Genomic DNA, 20,491 nt, shown 5'->3' with positions numbered 1-20,491 from the left:
AACAAGCAACCCACAAGCCACTTTGGTTGTTAAGTAGGTCTGTAGCCTTATTAATGGGGTAACTCTCAAAGAAAAAAGCAAGGGGTACAAAGATGGTAGCAGAATTTTTTGTAAAAGAAATACGGAAAACTGAAGATTGGTAAATTAGGAATTTGTAGCCTACATCCCTGAAATATCAGAAAGCAGATTCAGGAAGGATGTTTATCAAGTGAACAAACAGTTACGTGAAGTGAACAGAAAACTGGGAAAAGTAATATAGCAATGTCTTTGCAATAAATGTTATACTGCATCTCATACATTTACTAATGAACAGTATATACAATGACTTATCTTAAGGTCCCACTATGAATATCCAGTGGGCAGAGAAACAGAGAAAACGAGGACTCAAAAACGACTTTGTAAGAGGAAAGGAAAGGAGAAACATAACTGAAAAAAAATGAGACGGAATCATTAAAGTCGAGGAAACATGGCAGAAATATAAACAGTACACAATATATTCATCATTAAATAATACAGCAATCTGGCAAGTATTCTTTCTATATGTTTATATATACCTATATATATATATATATATATATATATATATATATATATATATATATATATATATATATATATATTACAAATGCTTCAAGTACTGTATTCTCTGTTACATGACGAATTTCCTGATTTAGCAGCTGACACCTTATCATCTATCATTCATACCGTTGCCAGCAATATAGCACTGTGATCATCGTTCACATATTTCCATATTTCAACGCAAAAACTGACAATTTTAAAAGATTTTGGCGAAATGACAAAGCAAAAACCGGTAACATCGCCCAATTAACCAAATTAAAGAAGAGCCGATACAAAGGCAAAGTATTTTCGGTTGAAATTAACCAAGAAGTTACCAGTCTCTGGAACGGCGCCCGTAAGTGTAAACATTCAAGTGGTAGATCGCCATTTTTTTAATTTTTTCTTTTATTCGTACTCCATTTCGACACATTACTATGTTGTAATTGTTGTTTCAATTGTTTTCAACATATTGCACATGATTTTGTTCTGTTTTGTGTTATGTTTAACCTTAAAAAGTAGTTAATTTGTACATCTTGTGGACGGGGTTCGCCTCCTGGGCTGTCATGAACACGAGACCTCCATGAGTTATGTTTTTCCTATTCTGTTAATAAATTGCTCAGATGTTTTTACAACTTTCCAGGATAAAAAAAAACATTGTGTCTTGATGTTTTTATTTTATTGACGTTCAGGATCGAATAATATATCCTAGGCTCTAGCTTATGGGGTGATATTCTTGCCGTAGTAGGTAGTTTTGTAGGTATTATATTATAAGTCGCCAATACACGATTTGAAATTGTAACCTACATTTTTGAATAGAGCTCTTCATTCTCGTTATTTTGAGCCCCATAAATAATAATCTATCGTAATAAATGATGAATGATAAATAAAAAAATTAGTTATTTTTCGGAAAACTCCAGCCACCTCCCACATTATAATTTATATTTTTCTTAGGTAAAACACATCAAAACAAAAAATGTCTTCTCAATACACAACCTTCGCAAATGCTTAATAACAGAGAAAATAATTAATCAAATTACGACTCATAAGTTAGGACACAATAACGGCCCCTCCCCCCATCCAGAGCTAATATGGCAAAATTGTAACCAGTAAACACCTCTCGGGTATGTTAGGTTGGTATTTATAGGTTCTTTTACTGCCCTAGGCATTTCCTAGGCATTTTTGCATGAAAAACCCAAAACGGTTTTTCGTGCGAAAATGGCTAGCTGGAATCGCATTGGTAACTTATAAGATTTTACCGTTTTGTTGGTAAGCTACGTTAGACAAGGTCACGGGAACACTCATAGTTCAGTTTATATGGAAAATTTTGTTTGATATTTGTAATGGTATTATTTTACTTGGAGGTAAAACTGAAGACTACTACCGCAGCCTGGTTCAGGCTAGTCTCCTCTGTTTATATTTATGATATTTACCATCACTTATTTATGTTCTTATGTTCATTCCCCCTTGGTGCTGGTGCTGAACATGACGCCCATTTTGCACTTAAACTGGTAGTTACTGAGCCAAATGGGTGTGGGAGTATTCTTCAGTTTTACCCATTCATAATTCAATTGGAAAATTTTATTAGAATCTCATAATGGGATTATTTTGCTTTAATGCCACAACTCCTTATTAGAGTTTTTTATGCTGTGTTCTAAAATCTCTGTAGTGTGCTCAATGTAATTATCATGCTTAAATCGATCACAAATTTACAGTTACCAAGGTATTAGTTGTCCTGTGATCATGTTATTACATTCATTCCTTGGGGCTGTACTAAACAGTGCTCGAGAGAGGGGTTGTGTTAATAAAGTAAAAATTTACCCTTACAACTTGTAATCAGGGTATGTTTTCATATTATTACCAGCCTCACTTTCACGAATGCCGCGTTTAATACCAGCTCCACGTGCCCAAACTTCAAAGCATGAAGAGAAATTTTGAGTATCTCAGTAACAGTAAATTTTCCGTAGTTTTCAGTTTGCTTTTCACAGTAGGCATAGGCTATTAAGCAGACATAAACCTAGTAGAATTATCTAACTCCATCAAGAACCGGTCATAGGATAAAATGGATAATGAAATAAGTAATTTCCAACAGTTTTTGGTGGTATCAAATGCTTTTGACATTCGTTTCCATCAGAATTGCTCTTTGAACTCTTTAAACACCCACATAAAAAATAATTTTAGGAACTTGCTTGGGAAACTGGGGTTTGGAATGGAGAAAAAAGTATTGAGTGACCTTTGGGAATATAATCACGGGAATACATCTTAGCCTAGCCCTCCCAAACATAACCTAACCTAACGTAGGGCATTGAGATCTACCTTGTTAGGTGAGCTTCACTTTCCTAACCCTCCTCTAGCCGTGAAATAAATGATAGTGGTATTTATAGCAATACTGTACATCCTAATCTACCCTAACCTAGTGGGAGCTACGATGGAAAGGAGACACTAGAAAATAACGAGACCTGGTCTTAACCTATACAATACATTTGGCTTTGAATTGCACCATCTCTGTCAGGACTCATTCCCAACTTTTAATAGTGATTAGAGTACATGAAGTTTTTGTACTTAAATGTTAAATTGCTTTACAGCCTTAGTTGGTTATATTATTGTAATAAACTTGGTTATATCTGGAAGCGTCATCTGTAATGATTTTCTTAATTTTAGGTGCTGACAAGTGATTTTGGTGACTTAGATGTAGTTTTTCGTAATATGGTTGACGTCACTAATGAGAATTTTGATGCCTTACTGGATGGCATTCTGTCAGACATCAAATCATCTTCATTTATTGCAGTTGATACAGAATTCACTGGACTTCTGGTTGATCCAGCATTCAAAAATAGGTGAGTAAAGATTACTATAGGATGAAATGTAAAGTTTGACTTTACAGTTTAGTCAGGAAACAGACTAAAATTTCAAAATAAGCGTTGCTTGTTAATGATATTACCCATCGGTTGATGGTATCCAATAATTTTTATATCAGTGAGGGATCCATGCATTTCATTCTTAACTTTTGTGAGGTTTAATCATTATTTTAAAAGTGCCATTCCCAGCTGGTTCAGCGGATTACACTAATTTAAAGATCTAACTGCTTTTTCTAATGGTGGGCAATTTACAGTAACAACCCTATTGGGGAAACATTTTCCCTGTAGGGGGTTACACTGGACCCCTCCCTGTTCACTGTTCCGGATTTGTGGCTTCACTTATTTGTGGATTTTTTTGTGGAATGTATATACTGTACACTTTTATTTGCGGAAAATTCGCCCATTTGCAGTATTTTTCATAGAGAAATATTTACTAATTATTATATTTTTTTTTTTTATAATTTTTGTGACTGTATTTTTTGTGATAAAACTATTAAAATACTCAGGTGTAAGCATTTTTAGTTTTTTTTTTTGGTGTTTGAACTATCAAAATAGGCAGTTACAAGCATTTTTAGAGGGTGTTAAGTATTCACAGATTTTAGCTATTCCCGGGGACGTTGTGGTATGCATCCCCCACGAATACTGGGGGTTGACTGTAGTGCTGTCAGTTCACCTCATGTGGTGCACTGTAGGTAACACTCAAGGTTCTTTGCAACATCCTTTCTACCCCTAGCTGCAACCACTTTCATTCCTTTTACTTCCATTCATATTCTTTTTCTTCCATCTTACCTTCCACCCTCTCCCAATAATTGATTCAAAGTGCAATTGGGAGATTTTCCTCCTGTTACACCCTTAAAACTTTTCTGCTGATAGTTTCCATTTCAGCGCTAAATGACCTCTAGGTCCCAGGGCTTGGCAATTGGCGTAGATTCTATGTTTTATTCTCGTTTCTCCATTAATGTCTGTCTTCACTTTTTGCTGTTGATAACTAAGAGTGTGAAAATACAAAGTAGTATTCTTTATTGATGACAGTGCTAGGTTATGGCAAACCTGTCACAGATAGAAAATATAACAGTAAAGGTAGTGCTCTGCCCTCACAAGCAGTATAAAATTTAAAGTGGAGCCCGCCTATTCATGGTTCCGGATTTGCGGCTTCCACCTATTCACAGATTTTTCTGTGGAACATTTATACAGTACACATTATTTGCATACAATTCAGAATAGAATTGTTTTTGGAGGGGTAGATGACTGAATAATAATACCAGATGGAGAACATGGAGTTCTTTTATATTAAAAGATTTATGCAGTTTGGGTATATATTCTCTCTTATGCAATTTCTCTTGAGGTCAGTGGTATTACTGTATTTACTTAGACTTTCTTTTTTTTTTTTAGACCTGCAAATAATGTGACTTCAATGGAAATTAAAAGATTTATGTACCTTTACTCTTTTTCAGTTTCTTTGACGATGGAGCTCATCGCTATCAGAAGCTTTGTGCCAACTTTCATAGGGTTACTATATGTCAAATTGGGCTGTCAATTTTTAAGGTACAGTATCATTGTATGCCATGCATTTTTTTTTATTTATCACAGAAGTTAGGCTACCAGGAAGCCTATATTTTGCAAATGTCTGGCATAATTCATCTAACCTACCATAGGCTAGGTTATCAGGAACTGTCTTTTTGAATTGGAAATGGAGTAGAATAATATTGTAATGAATAACAAAGATACCCCCTCCCCTGTGTACGAGAGTATCAAATGAATATCTATAGGAGCAGTTTTCAGGAGACATATAAACTAACCTTGGAATTGTTTTAAGAGTTCCATTAACTTTGTCTATAACAGCTGCGATTGCTGAAAGTTGCTAAAAGGACTTTCAGAAAAGTGAAATTAATAAAACATTGTATGCATATTACCAATGTCAAATAGTAAACTTTATGCTTTGGGAGTCATTTCAAATGAACAGTGCTCTATGTTGTTAATTATAATCTGTTCTGGAAGTTTCACAATAGGGAAGCTAAAAGAAAAGTTTTATAAGAAATATGCATATGTAAATAATTACTATGAATTACACAGTGATAGTAAACAATAATAATGTCTTGAATTTTTAAGTTTGCTTGTGTGGTCTATAATTATTATTATTATTTTTTATTATTATTATTATATTATTATTACTGAAGATTTTTTGCACTGATAACTGTTATTGAGTTTTATAGGCCCCATTGTTTTGGGTTAGGGAAGAGATTTTATCTATGAAACAAAATACTGAACTGTTCAAACCTTTGTATATTCTGTTACAGGGTGTTTTGCATTCCAATGAATACTCAGTCACCAGCTATAACTTCTACCTGCGTCCTTGCTCAGCTGTGTCCTATGATCCAAGTTTCTTGTGCCAGACTTCCAGTATTGAGTTTTTACAGAAATACAAATTTGATTTCAACAAGGTAATGTATATCTTTGTTCTTACCTTCAGTCCGTATTAGTAATGTAGTATGTTTTATCATCATTACCTACCATATCCTCATTAGAATACCGGTAATTGAGCATTGATGGAAATACAAGTACTATGTTACTTCTATGCAAACCTAGGCTTTTACAATAGAACTCACCTTCATATTCATTTTACAGTAATCTCGCAGTCATACAATATACACGTGATTGTGGATTACAACCATTCTCTGGTGTTGAAAAAGAGTATTGAAGATGTAGGCAAAATAAAAGTAGAGGACCATGGATGTTCTTTATAATTAGATAAAAAAAGATTTTGTTTACTCTACTCCTATGTTTATGTATGTTTCACATGACCTCATTATTTTGATTTTATGCATTATGACCTTTCATGATACAGGATTAAAAAGGAAAATTTTCATTAATTTCCATCATAGCTTAGTTTCCACCAGGCTTGATATTTTCGGAAGTAAAGGAGGTTTTGATTTTCAAGAAAAATAGGATATTGCAACAGTGACAGTTATTTCTGAGCTGAAAGATTTGACCAGTGCATATAGCTCGTAGGGACAGTAACAAATGAAAAAATGATGGATGATTTGTATGGCTTTATTTTTCAGTAGTGGCTTTATGGAGGAATTCATTTCATGAACGACGATGCAGCTGAAATGATCCAGAGTGATTTACTTGCCATCTTGAAGGGAGAGAAAGTTACTGATATATCGTACGAGGTAGGTTGTTTTCACTAGGTTATTTGGTCATTTGGTCCTTTTGAAGGTGATAAATACTACACATACTTTATATATCTGGGTCATGGCAATCTGAACAAGGCTTGTAACCAACTCATATGTTTTTAACTTTCGTAAATATCAAAGTGACCACCAAATTTATCTCTAAGTTTGTTACTGGTAATCCTTTAATGTCTTATTTTAGGAACTGTACTTTGAAATGTAAGAGATGCGGTATTATTTAGAACATTATTTTGTGCACTCTAAGCCTAAATTTGTATTACTTGTGTGTTTTTTTCTAACAGCTACGTGACCACCTGAGTAAAGTTGGGTCTTGGGCAGCATCTGCTGAGGAGGGAAGCACAATGACACTGAATCTAAAAGATAATCACTCTCACAGATTTCTCCTGAGAGCAATGATACGCCACAGGTTTGATGACCTGTGGTCAGAGAGTGATAATGGTGAGGTATGTAAAATTCTGAATGTTTTTACTGTTCTAAATTAGAAAAAATTAATATAGAACAAAATTCCAAAAGACCTCTAATATGCAGAGCAAGTTTCCAGAGTTCAAAAGACAGGTGAACAAAGAAAAATTATGGAAATAATGAAAGTTAAGTTAGGAAAGATCAATAAATATTTAGAGTCCATTTGCTCTGAATGTGATTTCCGTGATGTGAGTCGCCTCTGACACAGCGACCTGAAGATGTACACGTTCATTTTACTACAGACTATACACTTGCAGTGCAGATTGACCCAAGGAAAAAGCTGTTCATTTACAATCGGAATAATGAGGTGTCCATTCAGACAGAGCATTTTCTTTTACAGATTTTTTTTATTTCAAAGATTATCCACAGTTTTCACTAAAATAAAAAAAAATTGTTTCGGTAACCTCAGGAAGTGAATGAAAATACATTGCTCCACAGGACCAGCAGAATGTTTATTACTCAGAGGTCAAGTTTTATTCCATATATGTAAAGTAAAGTGTGAAGGTCTAGAAATTTAAAAAGAGCATGAGAACAATTGACAAGTGAAACCTTACACATCACTAACTGTTCTCTCAAGATCTAAAGCAACTACAGTATTCATAATCAGTTTTAACAATCTTCACAAGACACTAATTCCAAATTGCAAATAAAATGCATTTGGTACTTAAGTGTAATCAATTTTTGTATACTTTGGATACCTTGTTTTTGTTTCAGTATGGAAACCACATGTATAAAAAGTCTATTAAGAGTATTGCTTAATTAATTAATTTTTTTCTATACTTACAGGTAATTATTAAGAAGGTGTCAGCTGATGAAAGAGCAACACTTTTAGAACAAGACCCAAATGGAGAAATAATGGTAAAAGACCACATAGCCGAGCTGCTAGGGTTTACTATTATTTTTCAGCATTTAGCCAAGCACCAGAAACCTCTCATATTTCACAATGGACTTCTAGATCTTATGCTGGTATATAAAGAGGTAAGAAACCTAGTCTGTATTTTAATGGAATTTGTATCATATGCATGGTATATTCAATTACTGTTTAATTTGTGTAGTACTCCTTTTGTTGGGGGTCGTTGCTGTCATGGTACATTGTAGGCATTACCAAAGGGTTTTTACAGCATCCCTTTAACCCATAGCTTTACCATATTTTTTGAATAAACCCCACCTCTCCATTATATAGCTTTTACTTCTGCTGCAGCGGTATTTGACAGATTGAAACAAAAAAAAAAAGTGAATATTTAGTTTTCTATGAATATCCGTCTTCTGTTCACTGGAGCTTCGGAAGAGGAAGAATGTAATGTCCTTTTCATTAGGACTTTGGTTAAGGACTTTCCTGCTAATTTCTATCCTTAATGGACGGTAATCCACTGGACATGTGAGCAATGGCAGACTGACTGGCTACGAGTGTTTGTACCTATCAGTCCCTTGGCGGGGCATGGGGGAAGTAGATGGATAGAAGACGGATATTCGTAGAAAACCGAATGTTCTCATTTTTTTGTTGCAATTTGTCAAACTACTGCTAGCATGGAAGTAAAAACTGTATAATGGAGAGGTAAGTATTTAAAAAATTTAAATCTAAAATTAAGTATTTCTATATTTAGCTTTTTGCTTTACTTTATGAGTAAGTTAGATTTATCAGCGAGGTGTTGTTATAATTTCCTACCAGAAATCTTGGGTTTTTGTAATCTTTTTGCACTTAATGTGACCTTGTTTTATTTTTTGTGAATACTTGAAATAATTTTGGTTTAAATTAGATAAGTGTTAAGATAGTTGTACTGTCAAGCTCTGGGATCCATTGGGTAATATATCTTTTCAGTGTACAAACCTCTTTATTTACTTGCTGTAAACTGCCTGGTATGTGCATGGTTAGCTGAATGTAGTTATCAGTTAAAGAATGAATTCTTGATATTTTCACCTGTGAACAACGCGACATGAGGAAATCTCTGCTTTTGATGTTACCAGTTGTTTTTAGCTGCCTTGGGTACCTAAAGTGCAGGCCTATAAGTGTTAATTTTGGTTGGCAGTATGCTTGATTACTTCAGTTGCTTATTTTTGTACAAAGCAAAACGTGTCTGATCTTGAAGGCAGCGGAAGAAAAAATGACTGGATATTGTGAAGTGAGTAAGGGTATTTCCCCACTCACCCTCATCTCCACCATGGCTACCCTTCTGCACAAGTCTCAGTGACCACATTCATGCATGTCTGCTGAAATTACTCCATATAAAAAGGCTTTGGTTTGTCATTACCAGGATATATAGATAGATCACTGGCTATATAAATTTAAAGAAAGAGAGCTGTAAGTTTAGTCATACAGCCATAGACATCCATAACTTTAAAATGCTTTCAGCTTATTTTCCTTGTTTAGGCAAAGTATTTTCAGCGCATTTTTTCTTGAATCCAGTGTTACCTTGATGAGTTGTTCCCCTCAGTGGGTGTTTGCGATTAACTTTTTCTTCAATTCCATGTACTGTTGACACTAGCCTGAATATTAATATCTTCTCCACCCAGTGCTGAGACCAGACAGTCATGGAGAGGTGTGTGTAAACTTGTGGTTTTATTAATAAAAAGTTAATAGAACAATTGATCTCAAATTTTGGTATGATTATCATACCAGTATATAAAATCTAAAAAGTAATGAAGATCCAATGAAATCCTAAAGCATGGGTTTCTGCACCAAAGTAGTAGGGCTGTTTTTGTAAAACGCCATTTGTACTGTATTCTTTTAGGAGTGATGTGATGAAAAACGCTTGAACAGACTTTGTTTTGTACTTACAAACTGTTATTTTTTAAAGGATTGTTTGTTCTCTTTCCTTGTCGGTTGATAAACAAACCAACTCACTCTGTAGGTGTAACTGAATGCTGTGAGGATTTAACCACAGTTCACACGAGAGAAAAGGGGGTTCATTGTATGACCTGTGTCTCTTGCTAGTTAACCACCACTATAAAGCATTTTGAAATTTTGTGGCTGGTCTGACTTTGCAGACTGAGTAAATGGATTTTATTTAAAAATAATAGTTTGTATGTAAGGAATATGAATCTGTTTCTAATAATGTTTAGGTGAACTGTCCTTTTATTTATTATGGAACAACTGTTTCGTTTGCTCAATCTTACCAAGAAACAGGTTGAAATTCATTTGAAGAATCATTTAGTTTCTGTGGCATGAAAGAGGAGTATGTTAAAATTATACGTAATTCATATGGATTTAGAATTCCAAACATCCCTCTTGGTTTCTTTCTTTTTTTCTTGTTTTTGTTTTGCTAAGCTTGAGACTCACTTGAATAAAGTTGCTCTTATTTACAGTTCTGTCGGAATCTCCCACATTCATACGAAGAGTTTAAGGCAAGCTTACACGGAAAGTTTCCACTCATTTATGACACCAAATATATTGCCGCCAAATTGAAGACACATTTCAAAGAAAAAAGTGAACAAGGTAATTGTGTGTTGTTTTTTTTTTTTTTAATTATGTGTCCATTTAAGTTTGATGTTGTAAAACAATTATTTCATTATAATGCCTTACCAAAACACTGTAACTTAAAGGCTTTTACAGTTTTTTTTAATTATATGTCCATTTTTTAAAAGTTTGATGACTTACCAAAACACTGTAAAAAGGAAGTGGTAATGAAGTAAAAAATAATTGTTGTTTGTTTTGAAGAATTAAGTAGATTGAAAGGTTGACCAGGAATATTATCTACAAGTCCATTAACACTAAAGACTTCAAGCATTATGGTATCTTTACATTTTTGCATTTTTCTTGGAAACCCAACTGAAATATCCTTGAATCATTAGTATAAAACTCAACTAGCTGTCAGGTTCAGAATGTTCTCGTTCTCCAGAATGTTGTTGCAGTGGTTTACAGATTTTCTTTTTTAATTCTTTCATTTCATGTACAGTAATAATGAATTTTTCTTCTAAAATCCATAGCCACTGAGAAAATTATTATGAAAAGATGTTAATTATAAACCCTTATTGACGGACAATATATACAATACATTTTGAAAGCATGAATTCTAGGACTCGGACCTTTTATGAATTGGTAATATTTCCAGTTGTTGTGGAGACAGGAACCTAAGAATTTTTGTTTATCACATTGTGTTTGCATGTACCATACATGTAGTTACACTGATAGAGGTCTCTCATAGCCAGAGAGAGAGAGAGACAGGTTTTGTAGGGGACAACAGTGACTAAATGAGGTGATATAGATGCAAAGGTACATTGAGTTCATGAAGTGAACGGTAGGGAGAAAATCTTACGTAAATGTGTTATGATAGGGACATGTTTGTAATGAATAAATAGCTTCCAAAGACTTCGTAAAACGGAAAAGATCAAATGGTGAGGAAAGAGGTTAGGTTATGTCCTTTTACAGGATAGACATAAGGGAAGGTTGAGGAGTGGCTAGATGTATCTGACCATTGTGCTTGAACCCAAAATGAAAGTACTGTAATAGGTAGCTTTAGTGTAGTAAAAAAAAATTGAATCCAGAATAACACATTTGGAGAAAATGGATGAAAACATTATGATTTTTTCAGGGAGCAACTTTTTGAACAACACAAGCCTGTCAGAGCTAGCAGCCAGTCTGAAAAAAGACGTAGGAGTTATGTATTTTCCGAAGATTTCACATCTGGGTTCAGATAAGTACTGTAAGTATTTATTTACAAGAGTTGAATATAGTAATACAATTCAGGAGAAACTGAATCATTATCAAAGTACAGTATGAAATGAAAATACCATTTGCAACATTGCATGGCATTATGATTCTATATATATATATATTTTTTATTTTCAGTACAAGCAGACTTTCACCACGAGGCAGGTTATGATGCTTACCTCACTGGTCGTTGTTTTCTGAGTTTGTCGCACATATATGCTATGTCACAATTGCCATCGTAAGTAATTTTTGATAGTTGTAGTCCTGATGAATAGCATTAGCCTTTCAACACTGTAAAAACTACCAGTTTATTGATGTGGCGCTTGAAATTGTGTGCAGTGCTTTTTTTATTTTGCTCTGTGGCCATGATTGTAAATAGTTTATCATAATACAATATTGTATCATGAATAAGCATATGCATTTCACCTAGTCACACATTCATACAAATTGCAAACCTCATATTTTTATTACTGTTTTAATGCCCAGGAAAGGGAGACAAGATACTAATCATCAAAGTGGTGGTTAGTAAATGAATGAGATCCCCCTTGCTAGTTGCTCCCTTCGTGTCATCTGTTGGTGCCGTTTATTATTATCTTTGCATGAATGAGTGGGAGATCCTTAGGGTGAACTTATGTGTAGTTCAGGCTCTCTAGGAATGGTATAGGATTCTGTAATTGTCAGTATCTTTAATTACCCTCCAGTTGTGGAGCCCACCATCCTATAGCTTTGCAGTGTTTCTTTTGCATATATGCTTCATTAGGTAATGTGAGCTGTTTTAGTTTTTCCACTAATTGTATAGCCGAGAGAATGTGCCCTAGATCAGGGCTTGGTGAAATGATTGTTTTATATCATTAAAATAGAAATAATTCTCATGATTTGTAAAAGTAAATCCCACAGTAATTGTTGATTATTTTTTGTTGAGGTACAAATTTGTGTAATTCCTCAGCTGTTACTTGTTCATGACTACGACATCATGTTTAGTGAACTTAGTTTTTGCACTTAGCTTAAGTTAATGTGCTATCTTTTCACAATGACTCCAAGAGCTGTGTTGAAACTACTGTTAAACAGTGCAGCAATTACATGTCTAGTGTTGAGTGAATCTGCACTTGGAGTGTAGATTTTATAGAGGTCATGTTTGTATGTGAAAAGTGATTTGCAATTCATAGACTGATGACCAGTGATGATTGCTTTAAGAAAAGGTGTTACAAGTATTCTTAGGACTCCAATGAAAATATTTTTCTACAGCAGTCTTCAAAGGCTCCATCATATTGTATTTCATGGAGGCATGTACAGCACTTGGGTGTACACATTGTTGGTTTTATGGTTGTGTTTTTTAATTAAAGAATTTTATGAAAGCTATTGATTCCTTTGAAATTTTATAAAACATGGTGAAGCTGTAGGCTTGCATCTTTTTCCATACAAGTCAAAAGCAACATGTGAGGAAAAACAAGTGACTCTTTATAGTAGATTTCTCTTATTTTACAAGAAAATTTTGCAATGTATGATATTCTCAGAAAATTAACTTATTTTTGCAACTGTTTCATGTTTAAAAGACAAAAATCTCTTGAGTTAGAGTATAATGAAAGATGTTTGTTTTTCTTATTCATTAGGAGAGAAAGTCATCGGCCAATGAGTCCAAGAGAGCATGTGTTTTCTTTGAAAGCCTTTGCCAATGCAGTCATGGTACAGAGGGCAAACATTCAATATATGGTGAGTTTTTTAACAGAATTTCTTGCAGGTCTTGTGTATTACTTTAGCATAAATGTTCTATATTGGTTTTTAACTTTTTCGGGTCTTCCTACATATCATCACTTTGTCACTCTCTTTTTCTTTGCCAACTGCTCCTCATCTCTTCTCATCACATTTCTGAACCATTTTAATCTCAGAGATCTGTCTTTTAGACAGCCTTTTGATATTGCATCTCTCCACCGATTTCTCATTTGTAATACCATCTTCCTGTCGTACTCTGGCCATGAATCTTAACATTCTGTGGTCACACACTTTCAAAATCTCCTCCAGCATTCTTGTCATTGTCCATGTTTTTGCTGCATAAAGTAGTAGTACTGGCTTTATGTACCCATCGTAAGTCTTTGCTTGCTCTACTAATGGGAAGTCTTATTCACCATTAATCTGGCTGCCTCTCACTCCATTTTATCCATGCTGCTGCTACTCTCTTCATTAGCATATGAGACCTGCCTATCACGACAGGGTTCTCAACTCTGCCCTTTTCCCAATTTGCTCTTGTAATGCACTTTGTTTCTCAAAAACTATTACTCCATGAATATTTTGTAATTTTATGTACCTTTTGCAATACTGTCTGTTACATTTGATATATGAACAGTACAACATTCATCCACACCTAACCCACAACAACCACATGGTTACTTTTTTTATTGTACTCTCTTCTTGAGCTTCTTTGGTAGTCATTAAGAGTGTTTTTTGTGCAAATTAATTTGCAGTCCTCTCCTTTCTATTCCACTCCTTCATCTCCTTGAACATTTCCTCCACTTTTTTCCCTTATTTCTGCACTTAGCACTAAGTCATCTGCATAAATCAGCTCCCAAGGATCCTTTTTTCTTGCATCTTTCATTCCCATGATAAACAGCAAGAGGCTCAGTATTGATAGACACCAGCATATATCATAAATTCTTCTGATACACCCTGCCACTGTCCTCATTCTAGATCAAGTGTTTTGATGGAAGAGGGTATATGCCTCGTCCTCTGTATTCTTTTGAGATTAATTGTTAGTGTTGTGTATAGAGAGAGTAGAAGGGGCTTGTGCTGAAGCACTATCTTATGTAAACTTTTGAGCTAAGAAATTTTCTATTCCCAGCAAGTAAACTGATACCTGTATAGACTTGAGATGGCAAAAGCACTATTTCTGTTCACCAGTTTTTTTCCTATTAAATTGAATTATATACTGGTTCATATTATAGAATTGTATGAATATGTAATGGGTAAATTATTGACATTATTTATATTTTTCAAGAACCTCAGTGGAACTGACAGAAAGCCGAGAAGTCCCCCTTGGCTCTTAGTTGAGGGGCGAAATAGCAAGAGAGTTTCTCCTGGGATGGTGTACGCTGCTTTAGCACAGTACGGTGCAGTTGATGTTATGCCCCGTAATCAGAAGTCCGTTTTGGTTGCTTCACCATCATGGGAATGGTAAGGGAGTTCTCTTTCCTACTTGATTCGAATTTGTATAGATTATATTTTTGCACAGAATTGGAATTTATCTGCATTAAAGAGTTTTGACTTATCATTCAGTATTTAAGAAGTGTTTTTTCCTGAAAAGATAATGTATAGAGCATTTTGCAAAACTCAGTGATATGTACAGAGCATTTTGCAAAACTGTGATATGTACAGAGCAATTTGCAGAACTCAGTGATATGTACAGAGCATTTTGCAATATGCACACTAGTAGTATGATATAAGTGTAGCATAATAAGGTGAGGACTGCATAGGCTGATGAAATCGTTCAATTTTTATGTCGGGACTCCATCGTAAGTATAATGACTCCTCTCTTTCTCAACACAAGTGGTAATAACTGGATGTCTTACTGTGAATTCCTAATTAAATAATGAAAAACCAACAATTGACACTGTAGTCATGGTATGCACATGTACGCCTTGATGTTAGGAAGGTACTTGAATTTGGTGACTGGTTAACAGTGTAGTTGGACAAGCAATAGCAAAAGTACTAAAACTTCAAGATATTAATTCCTAAGTAAAGCACTAAAATAATAATCATTGATGAAATTAACTGATTTTTTAGCTTTTGTTTTTATAAAATATGACCGTATAAAACAGCTGTGCATTTCTTAGGCCAGTGTATACGGTAATTAGAACATCTAAAATGTCATTGTTGTTTCCATGTAGAGCCCGACCTAGCGTACGTTCTGACTAACCTGGACTACTGTAATCTTACAGTTAAACTCTATTTTGTTGTACTGTCTTGGTAGTTATGAGACCTAATCTAAAGTGATACATTATTCTGTTCTTTTTATTAATAACTCAATGTTTCTTCTAGCACAAGAGATATACTGAGAAATTTCAAAGCAGATGGTCCTTTACGGGCTGTACGTTACAGTCGTTGGAAGCACTCGCCTTTAACCAGGACATTAGTATGGTTAGTGGTTTCTATTTTATTGCATTTTCATTTTAAATTATTTTTCACTTGGTTACAAATGCAAAAACACCTCAAACTGTTGTGTCACACAATTTTTTATAAGATGAAGTAAATTTTTTCTGTGTAAACCCACTATACTTTAGTCTTTTGTGTGCCCATGACATTTCCCAGACACTACAGAAGGTGAATCCCACCAGTTCCACATGGGTGAGTAGGTATCTGGGGCCATGGCAGAAAACCAGTTAACTGATTGTGTTGTTTTAGATCAGCTTTAAGGAACAGAGTAGGGAGTGGGCCTCTATAGAGTACATAATGGCTTTGTATTGACAAAAGCAATAAAACAAGATATTTTTGTTTTACCACAAACCCTCTTATTTTATATTAGTCTGTGTAGCTAATTAGGTGGGACCAGGGGCAACACTCCTCTAGCAGAGTGATTTGAAGGTAGTCTGGTGGTGTCAGACTGCCACCTTCATCATCTGTTTGGACCAAGTTCTCCTGAATAGAGAGAGTGCCCAACGCCTCTAATTTTGTGAGCTTGTGGGTGGGTTGGAGGGTCCTCCATATTACTGGGGGACTTTTACGCTTTGGAGATTACCTCCTATACTAGAGACGGCGTCTGGATACAACCTTCTACCGACATCCCGTGCTCAGGAAAAGGCGCTTATTCTCTGGTCTGAGGTTCTTCATTCACCTCAAGTAACATTTAGAGCTTAAACTGGGCACAGCAACATTTCATCTGGCTCTCCACCAACAAATTATTGAAGGGAGGGAATTGAGAAACTTTTGAACCTTGAGTTTGGAACTGAGGAATTTGCACCTTTGCCACTACTTCGAGGACAAAGGAGAATAAAAGAGACAAAGTCAAAAGAAAGGGTTCCTAGACAACTCTTTCCAGCACTAATCGGTATTAATGAAAGAAGAAAATACTCTAACCCAAGAAGTGAATAATTTAAGACAATACTGAGTGCTTATTTAAGAAGTTAGGGAAAGAGAACAGTGAACACAGTTGTGTGTTCTACCCATGATGGAATTGATATATCAATCACCTTAATTCCATCATTGCTCCAAGAACTGAAAATAAAAAGAGAAAACCAAAGTTGTCTGTAACTAGTCTCTACACATCGAGTATGGGAACTCTAAGATTCAAAACATCTTTGCTACTCAAGAGAGCAGGTATCAAAATGCCTTGCAATTAGACAGACAGTGAGTTGAATTCTCACTGGAGAAGGATTGCTTGGACCATGCATGCTCCAGAGTGTGTGAAAATCTTGAGCAGGTTACCCTAAAAATTTCCTGAAGAAGGCTGGGAAGGAGAACCTTCCCAGCTGCCATAGACTGGGTACACGGCTAGCGAGTGGGCTGTGCTAACCTACACTGAGTGGGTTGTGCAAACCTCTCTGTGTGACCCCAAGGAGTTGCAGTGAGAAGAGTCTCTCTGCTCACTAGTTCACCACAACCTTCCAACCATGGATGGATTGACAGAGCAACGTCCCTTGTTGCTGGCAGTAAAACCTGATCCATAGGCCAGGTATGCGACTGGCGGACAGGCCATGCTAACCTCTCACTGAAGCAGGTCATGCAAACCCCTCTCTGTGTCATTCCAAAGAGCTGCAGTGAATGGGAGGTGTCCTGATCACGAGGTGAACAAGCCATACAGCCTCAACTCGAAGCAGGCCGAAAGTTGTGATGGGAGCAGACCCCAAGTCCAAGCAGGCTGGCACTGCAGTGCTGACCCTACCTAGGGAGAGCTGATCACCACCAGTGACCATGCATGCCTGCCATCCCCCGGGGGGAAAGCGTGCGGAAGCAGCCCATCAAGAATTCTTACATGAGGCCTAGACTTCCATACCTTGAGGTCTGCTGACGTGGGCAATAGAGCAGGGTCCAGGCAGAGGTAGACAACAAGTGAAGACAAAGAAAAAGGACGAGCAATAACAGCTCTCCTACCCTTCTCTCGCCTCACACTGCAGGGCTGGTCTATTCATGAACCGAAGACTTAAGTTGCACATATCAGACGAAGGACTAATGATTCCAATGCAGCAATCAATAGAGCAGAGACCATTGTAACCATAAATAACTACCTCAGGAGAGGTGAGGGCCTCACGGACACCTGAAAAGTTAATATAATATTATTAGTATATATATACTAAGTCAGAGAACAACACAACTGCTGATGAACCCTCCATTAGAAGATGCTAAGTTTTCAGCAAAAACAATTGCAAGGTTGACCATGGCCTAAGACGTAGTTTTTTGTCTAGTCTGCACTCCACTAGGACAATAACCAACAAAGAGCACAAAAGCACTGAAAAAAAATTACAACGCAAAAATTTTCAGGCACAAAAAAGGCATAAGTCATAAGAAAGCACTTAGGATTTTTAAATCACAAAAAGGCTTAAGGTTCACGCAAAGGAAACAGCCAGCACAGATCAAAAGACTGAACGCAAGAAGTACGTCTTGAAACATTGCAGCCAGAAGAGATAACGGTTGGATGAGAATGGGCATCCCCTCTCATCCATCTCCACCTGGGTACCACCATTGTTTAGTTAGTGAACGGCCAGTCCAGGTACGAGCGGAAGGATACTCCATATATGAAAGGCGTAGTGTTTGTAATCCCAGTAGAAACAATTTCAGTACTGTAATATAGCCTGTTTGCTGCAAACAAAGCTGCAGAGATGGAAGGATTTGTGTTGAAAAAATGAATTTCATAAAAAAAATTACATTTTGCTTCATCATAAATCTATTTCTTTAATATAGTGTGAATAGTAACATTGGTATGAGTCACACTGAACTGTTGACATGTAAGAAAGAATTGAAGGGACAAGGGAACGCCTTGGCAAAGATGTGTAAGGAAACCCAAGCTTCCAGGAGGAACAGGGAGTTGATTAGGATAAGGACCCTGCTGGAAAATGACCAAGTATTAAGTATGAGAGATCAGCAACAGGGAATCAGGGTGCAGTAGGAACAGGAGACGAATCGCTACAGTATTCTCTGGAGCATGAACTCATAAAACTAATGTCAGCAGTTCAGTAGAAGTGAGGAACAACCTTACAGGATGATGTCATGGGAGGCCAGAGCTAAAGCAGCATTATCGACTCAAATGCCTTGGCGTAAGGCATTATTGGAGACCTCCCTGAAAGCTCTAATGTTAAGTATAGAAGTGGTAATGGTATCAGTTCATGTTTGTCAGGCTGCCCCAGAAAGATAGGATCCACAAACAGCTTTGGCAGTGTTTAAAGGCAAGGCGATATTATCATACACTATAGGGATTTCTCATTCTAAACAAAATATGTAATAGCACTAATTTTAGTATGTATTGTACTAACTAAGATTGCATGGATTTTAATGTTTATTGATGCAAGATTGTTATTTGAGAATTTTTGATTCAACAGGTCTGGAGCTTTAGTGTCAACTGGCTTATCTGCTTGGTTTATTTATTCAACTCTGAAGAAGCCTTCTTGATACAAAATCAGAGCTGTGTGATGTACAAACTCCAATCTGATTACAGTACTGGACGTCCTGTAAAATGTAAAATATGTAATTAAATTTTCAATGAATTTTGATTATTATTATTTTTCTTTTATCCTTCAGCAACTACCCTCATCAAAAGATGAGTTTAGGTACACAAATTATCATTCTTATTTAAAACAAAATCTACCAATTATGATGGTGTCTGAAACATCAGTGGTTAATTTGTATTTTTAGACAATTGCAGAAAAGGTGGGAACTTCAAAGGGTGGACAGGTCCATACTGAGGCAAAGTGGAAGATTTAGGAGGAATGGCATGAAAAACTTGATACAGCAGAGGAAAGACTGACAATGTTTGGAGTATTATAAAGTGATTGTGGAATTATGTAAAATATATAAAAGGGAAAATTATGAGATGGAAAATAAAGAAGTTCAAATGACAAAATAATGAATGTGAGGGTATTTTACTTTAAAAACTGGCTAGATAAGGAGAAAAAATATACAGAGGATTTTGACATGACAGGGTTCAAAATATAGCTGAAGAATGCTGTATGGTAAGTATTGGAAATTCCAGCAGAGGGCAATAATGAGCATAACAGTTCCCCTGCTCTCTTGACAATCTAGTCAGTGGGAAGGTCAACAGGGAGAGAGATTAATGCATAAGAACAGGTAGTTCACATAAAGCATAAGAGCACATGCAGAGCATGAGCACAAATTTGAGCACAAAAACAATGAAATTCGTCCATCTATGGGCAACGTCCCGAAGGTAAAAAGGAGGCGAATGTGGTCTGTCGTGACCACATTCCTGCCCTTAGTACCTGTCCAACAGGTTCTTCCTAAATGCTAGGGGCAGACCAATGCCCCTGACCTTATGAAATCTTGCCTGGAACGTACTGTTTTCCACCACATCAGCTGTGGCGTATCAGTTTGATCATTACATAAAGTCAAAAGAAATGGGGCTCTTGGACAGCAATTCTTGGCTGAGCTGGAACTAATGACAAGTTGTCAGCACCTAGTTTGGAGATGGAAATCCTTAGGTGGTAATGCAAAAGACCTTCGAGCACTTGGTAGCCTTAGGGTCCTTAGAAATGGAATGCTCATACAATGTTGATCATCTAGCAAATCAGGCAAAACGACTGGAAGTCTTAAGCCCAAGACTTTAATCAAGAATTCAAAAG

General features: G+C 36.0%; 2 protein-coding genes across 3 annotated transcripts in view; one reads left to right on the top strand and one right to left on the bottom strand.

Annotated features, from left to right (window-relative positions):
* The first annotated feature begins 894 nt into the window (after nucleotides 1-894).
* LOC136851980 (pre-piRNA 3'-exonuclease trimmer-like) lies at nucleotides 895-19,414 on the top strand. 2 transcript variants are annotated; one of them, XM_067126376.1, is made up of 14 exons: nucleotides 895-913; nucleotides 3,217-3,392; nucleotides 4,868-4,958; nucleotides 5,711-5,854; nucleotides 6,479-6,586; nucleotides 6,889-7,050; nucleotides 7,856-8,047; nucleotides 10,373-10,502; nucleotides 11,599-11,709; nucleotides 11,856-11,955; nucleotides 13,328-13,427; nucleotides 14,707-14,882; nucleotides 15,747-15,845; nucleotides 19,238-19,414. In XM_067126376.1, exons 2-14 carry the CDS (start codon nucleotides 3,262-3,264, stop codon nucleotides 19,305-19,307), a joined length of 1,614 nt encoding a protein of 537 aa, XP_066982477.1. In that variant the 5' UTR covers nucleotides 895-913; nucleotides 3,217-3,261; the 3' UTR covers nucleotides 19,308-19,414. The 2 variants fall into 2 exon arrangements, with proteins under 2 accessions (XP_066982477.1, XP_066982478.1); XM_067126377.1 differs by having other exon boundaries at nucleotides 901-934.
* The window catches only part of LOC136851979 (phosphatidylserine lipase ABHD16A), a 35,737-nt gene continuing 34,427 nt past the window's right edge, over nucleotides 19,182-20,491 (bottom strand). Inside the window, exon 15 of the transcript XR_010857022.1 lies at nucleotides 19,182-19,364. The gene's annotated coding sequence lies outside the window, so the exon portion shown is untranslated. The remainder of the gene's footprint in view (nucleotides 19,365-20,491) is intronic.

Source organism: Macrobrachium rosenbergii, chromosome 24 (assembly GCF_040412425.1).
Source record: "Macrobrachium rosenbergii isolate ZJJX-2024 chromosome 24, ASM4041242v1, whole genome shotgun sequence".
Classification (NCBI taxonomy): domain Eukaryota; kingdom Metazoa; phylum Arthropoda; class Malacostraca; order Decapoda; family Palaemonidae; genus Macrobrachium; species Macrobrachium rosenbergii.
This window is presented reverse-complemented; position numbering and strand designations above follow the sequence as displayed.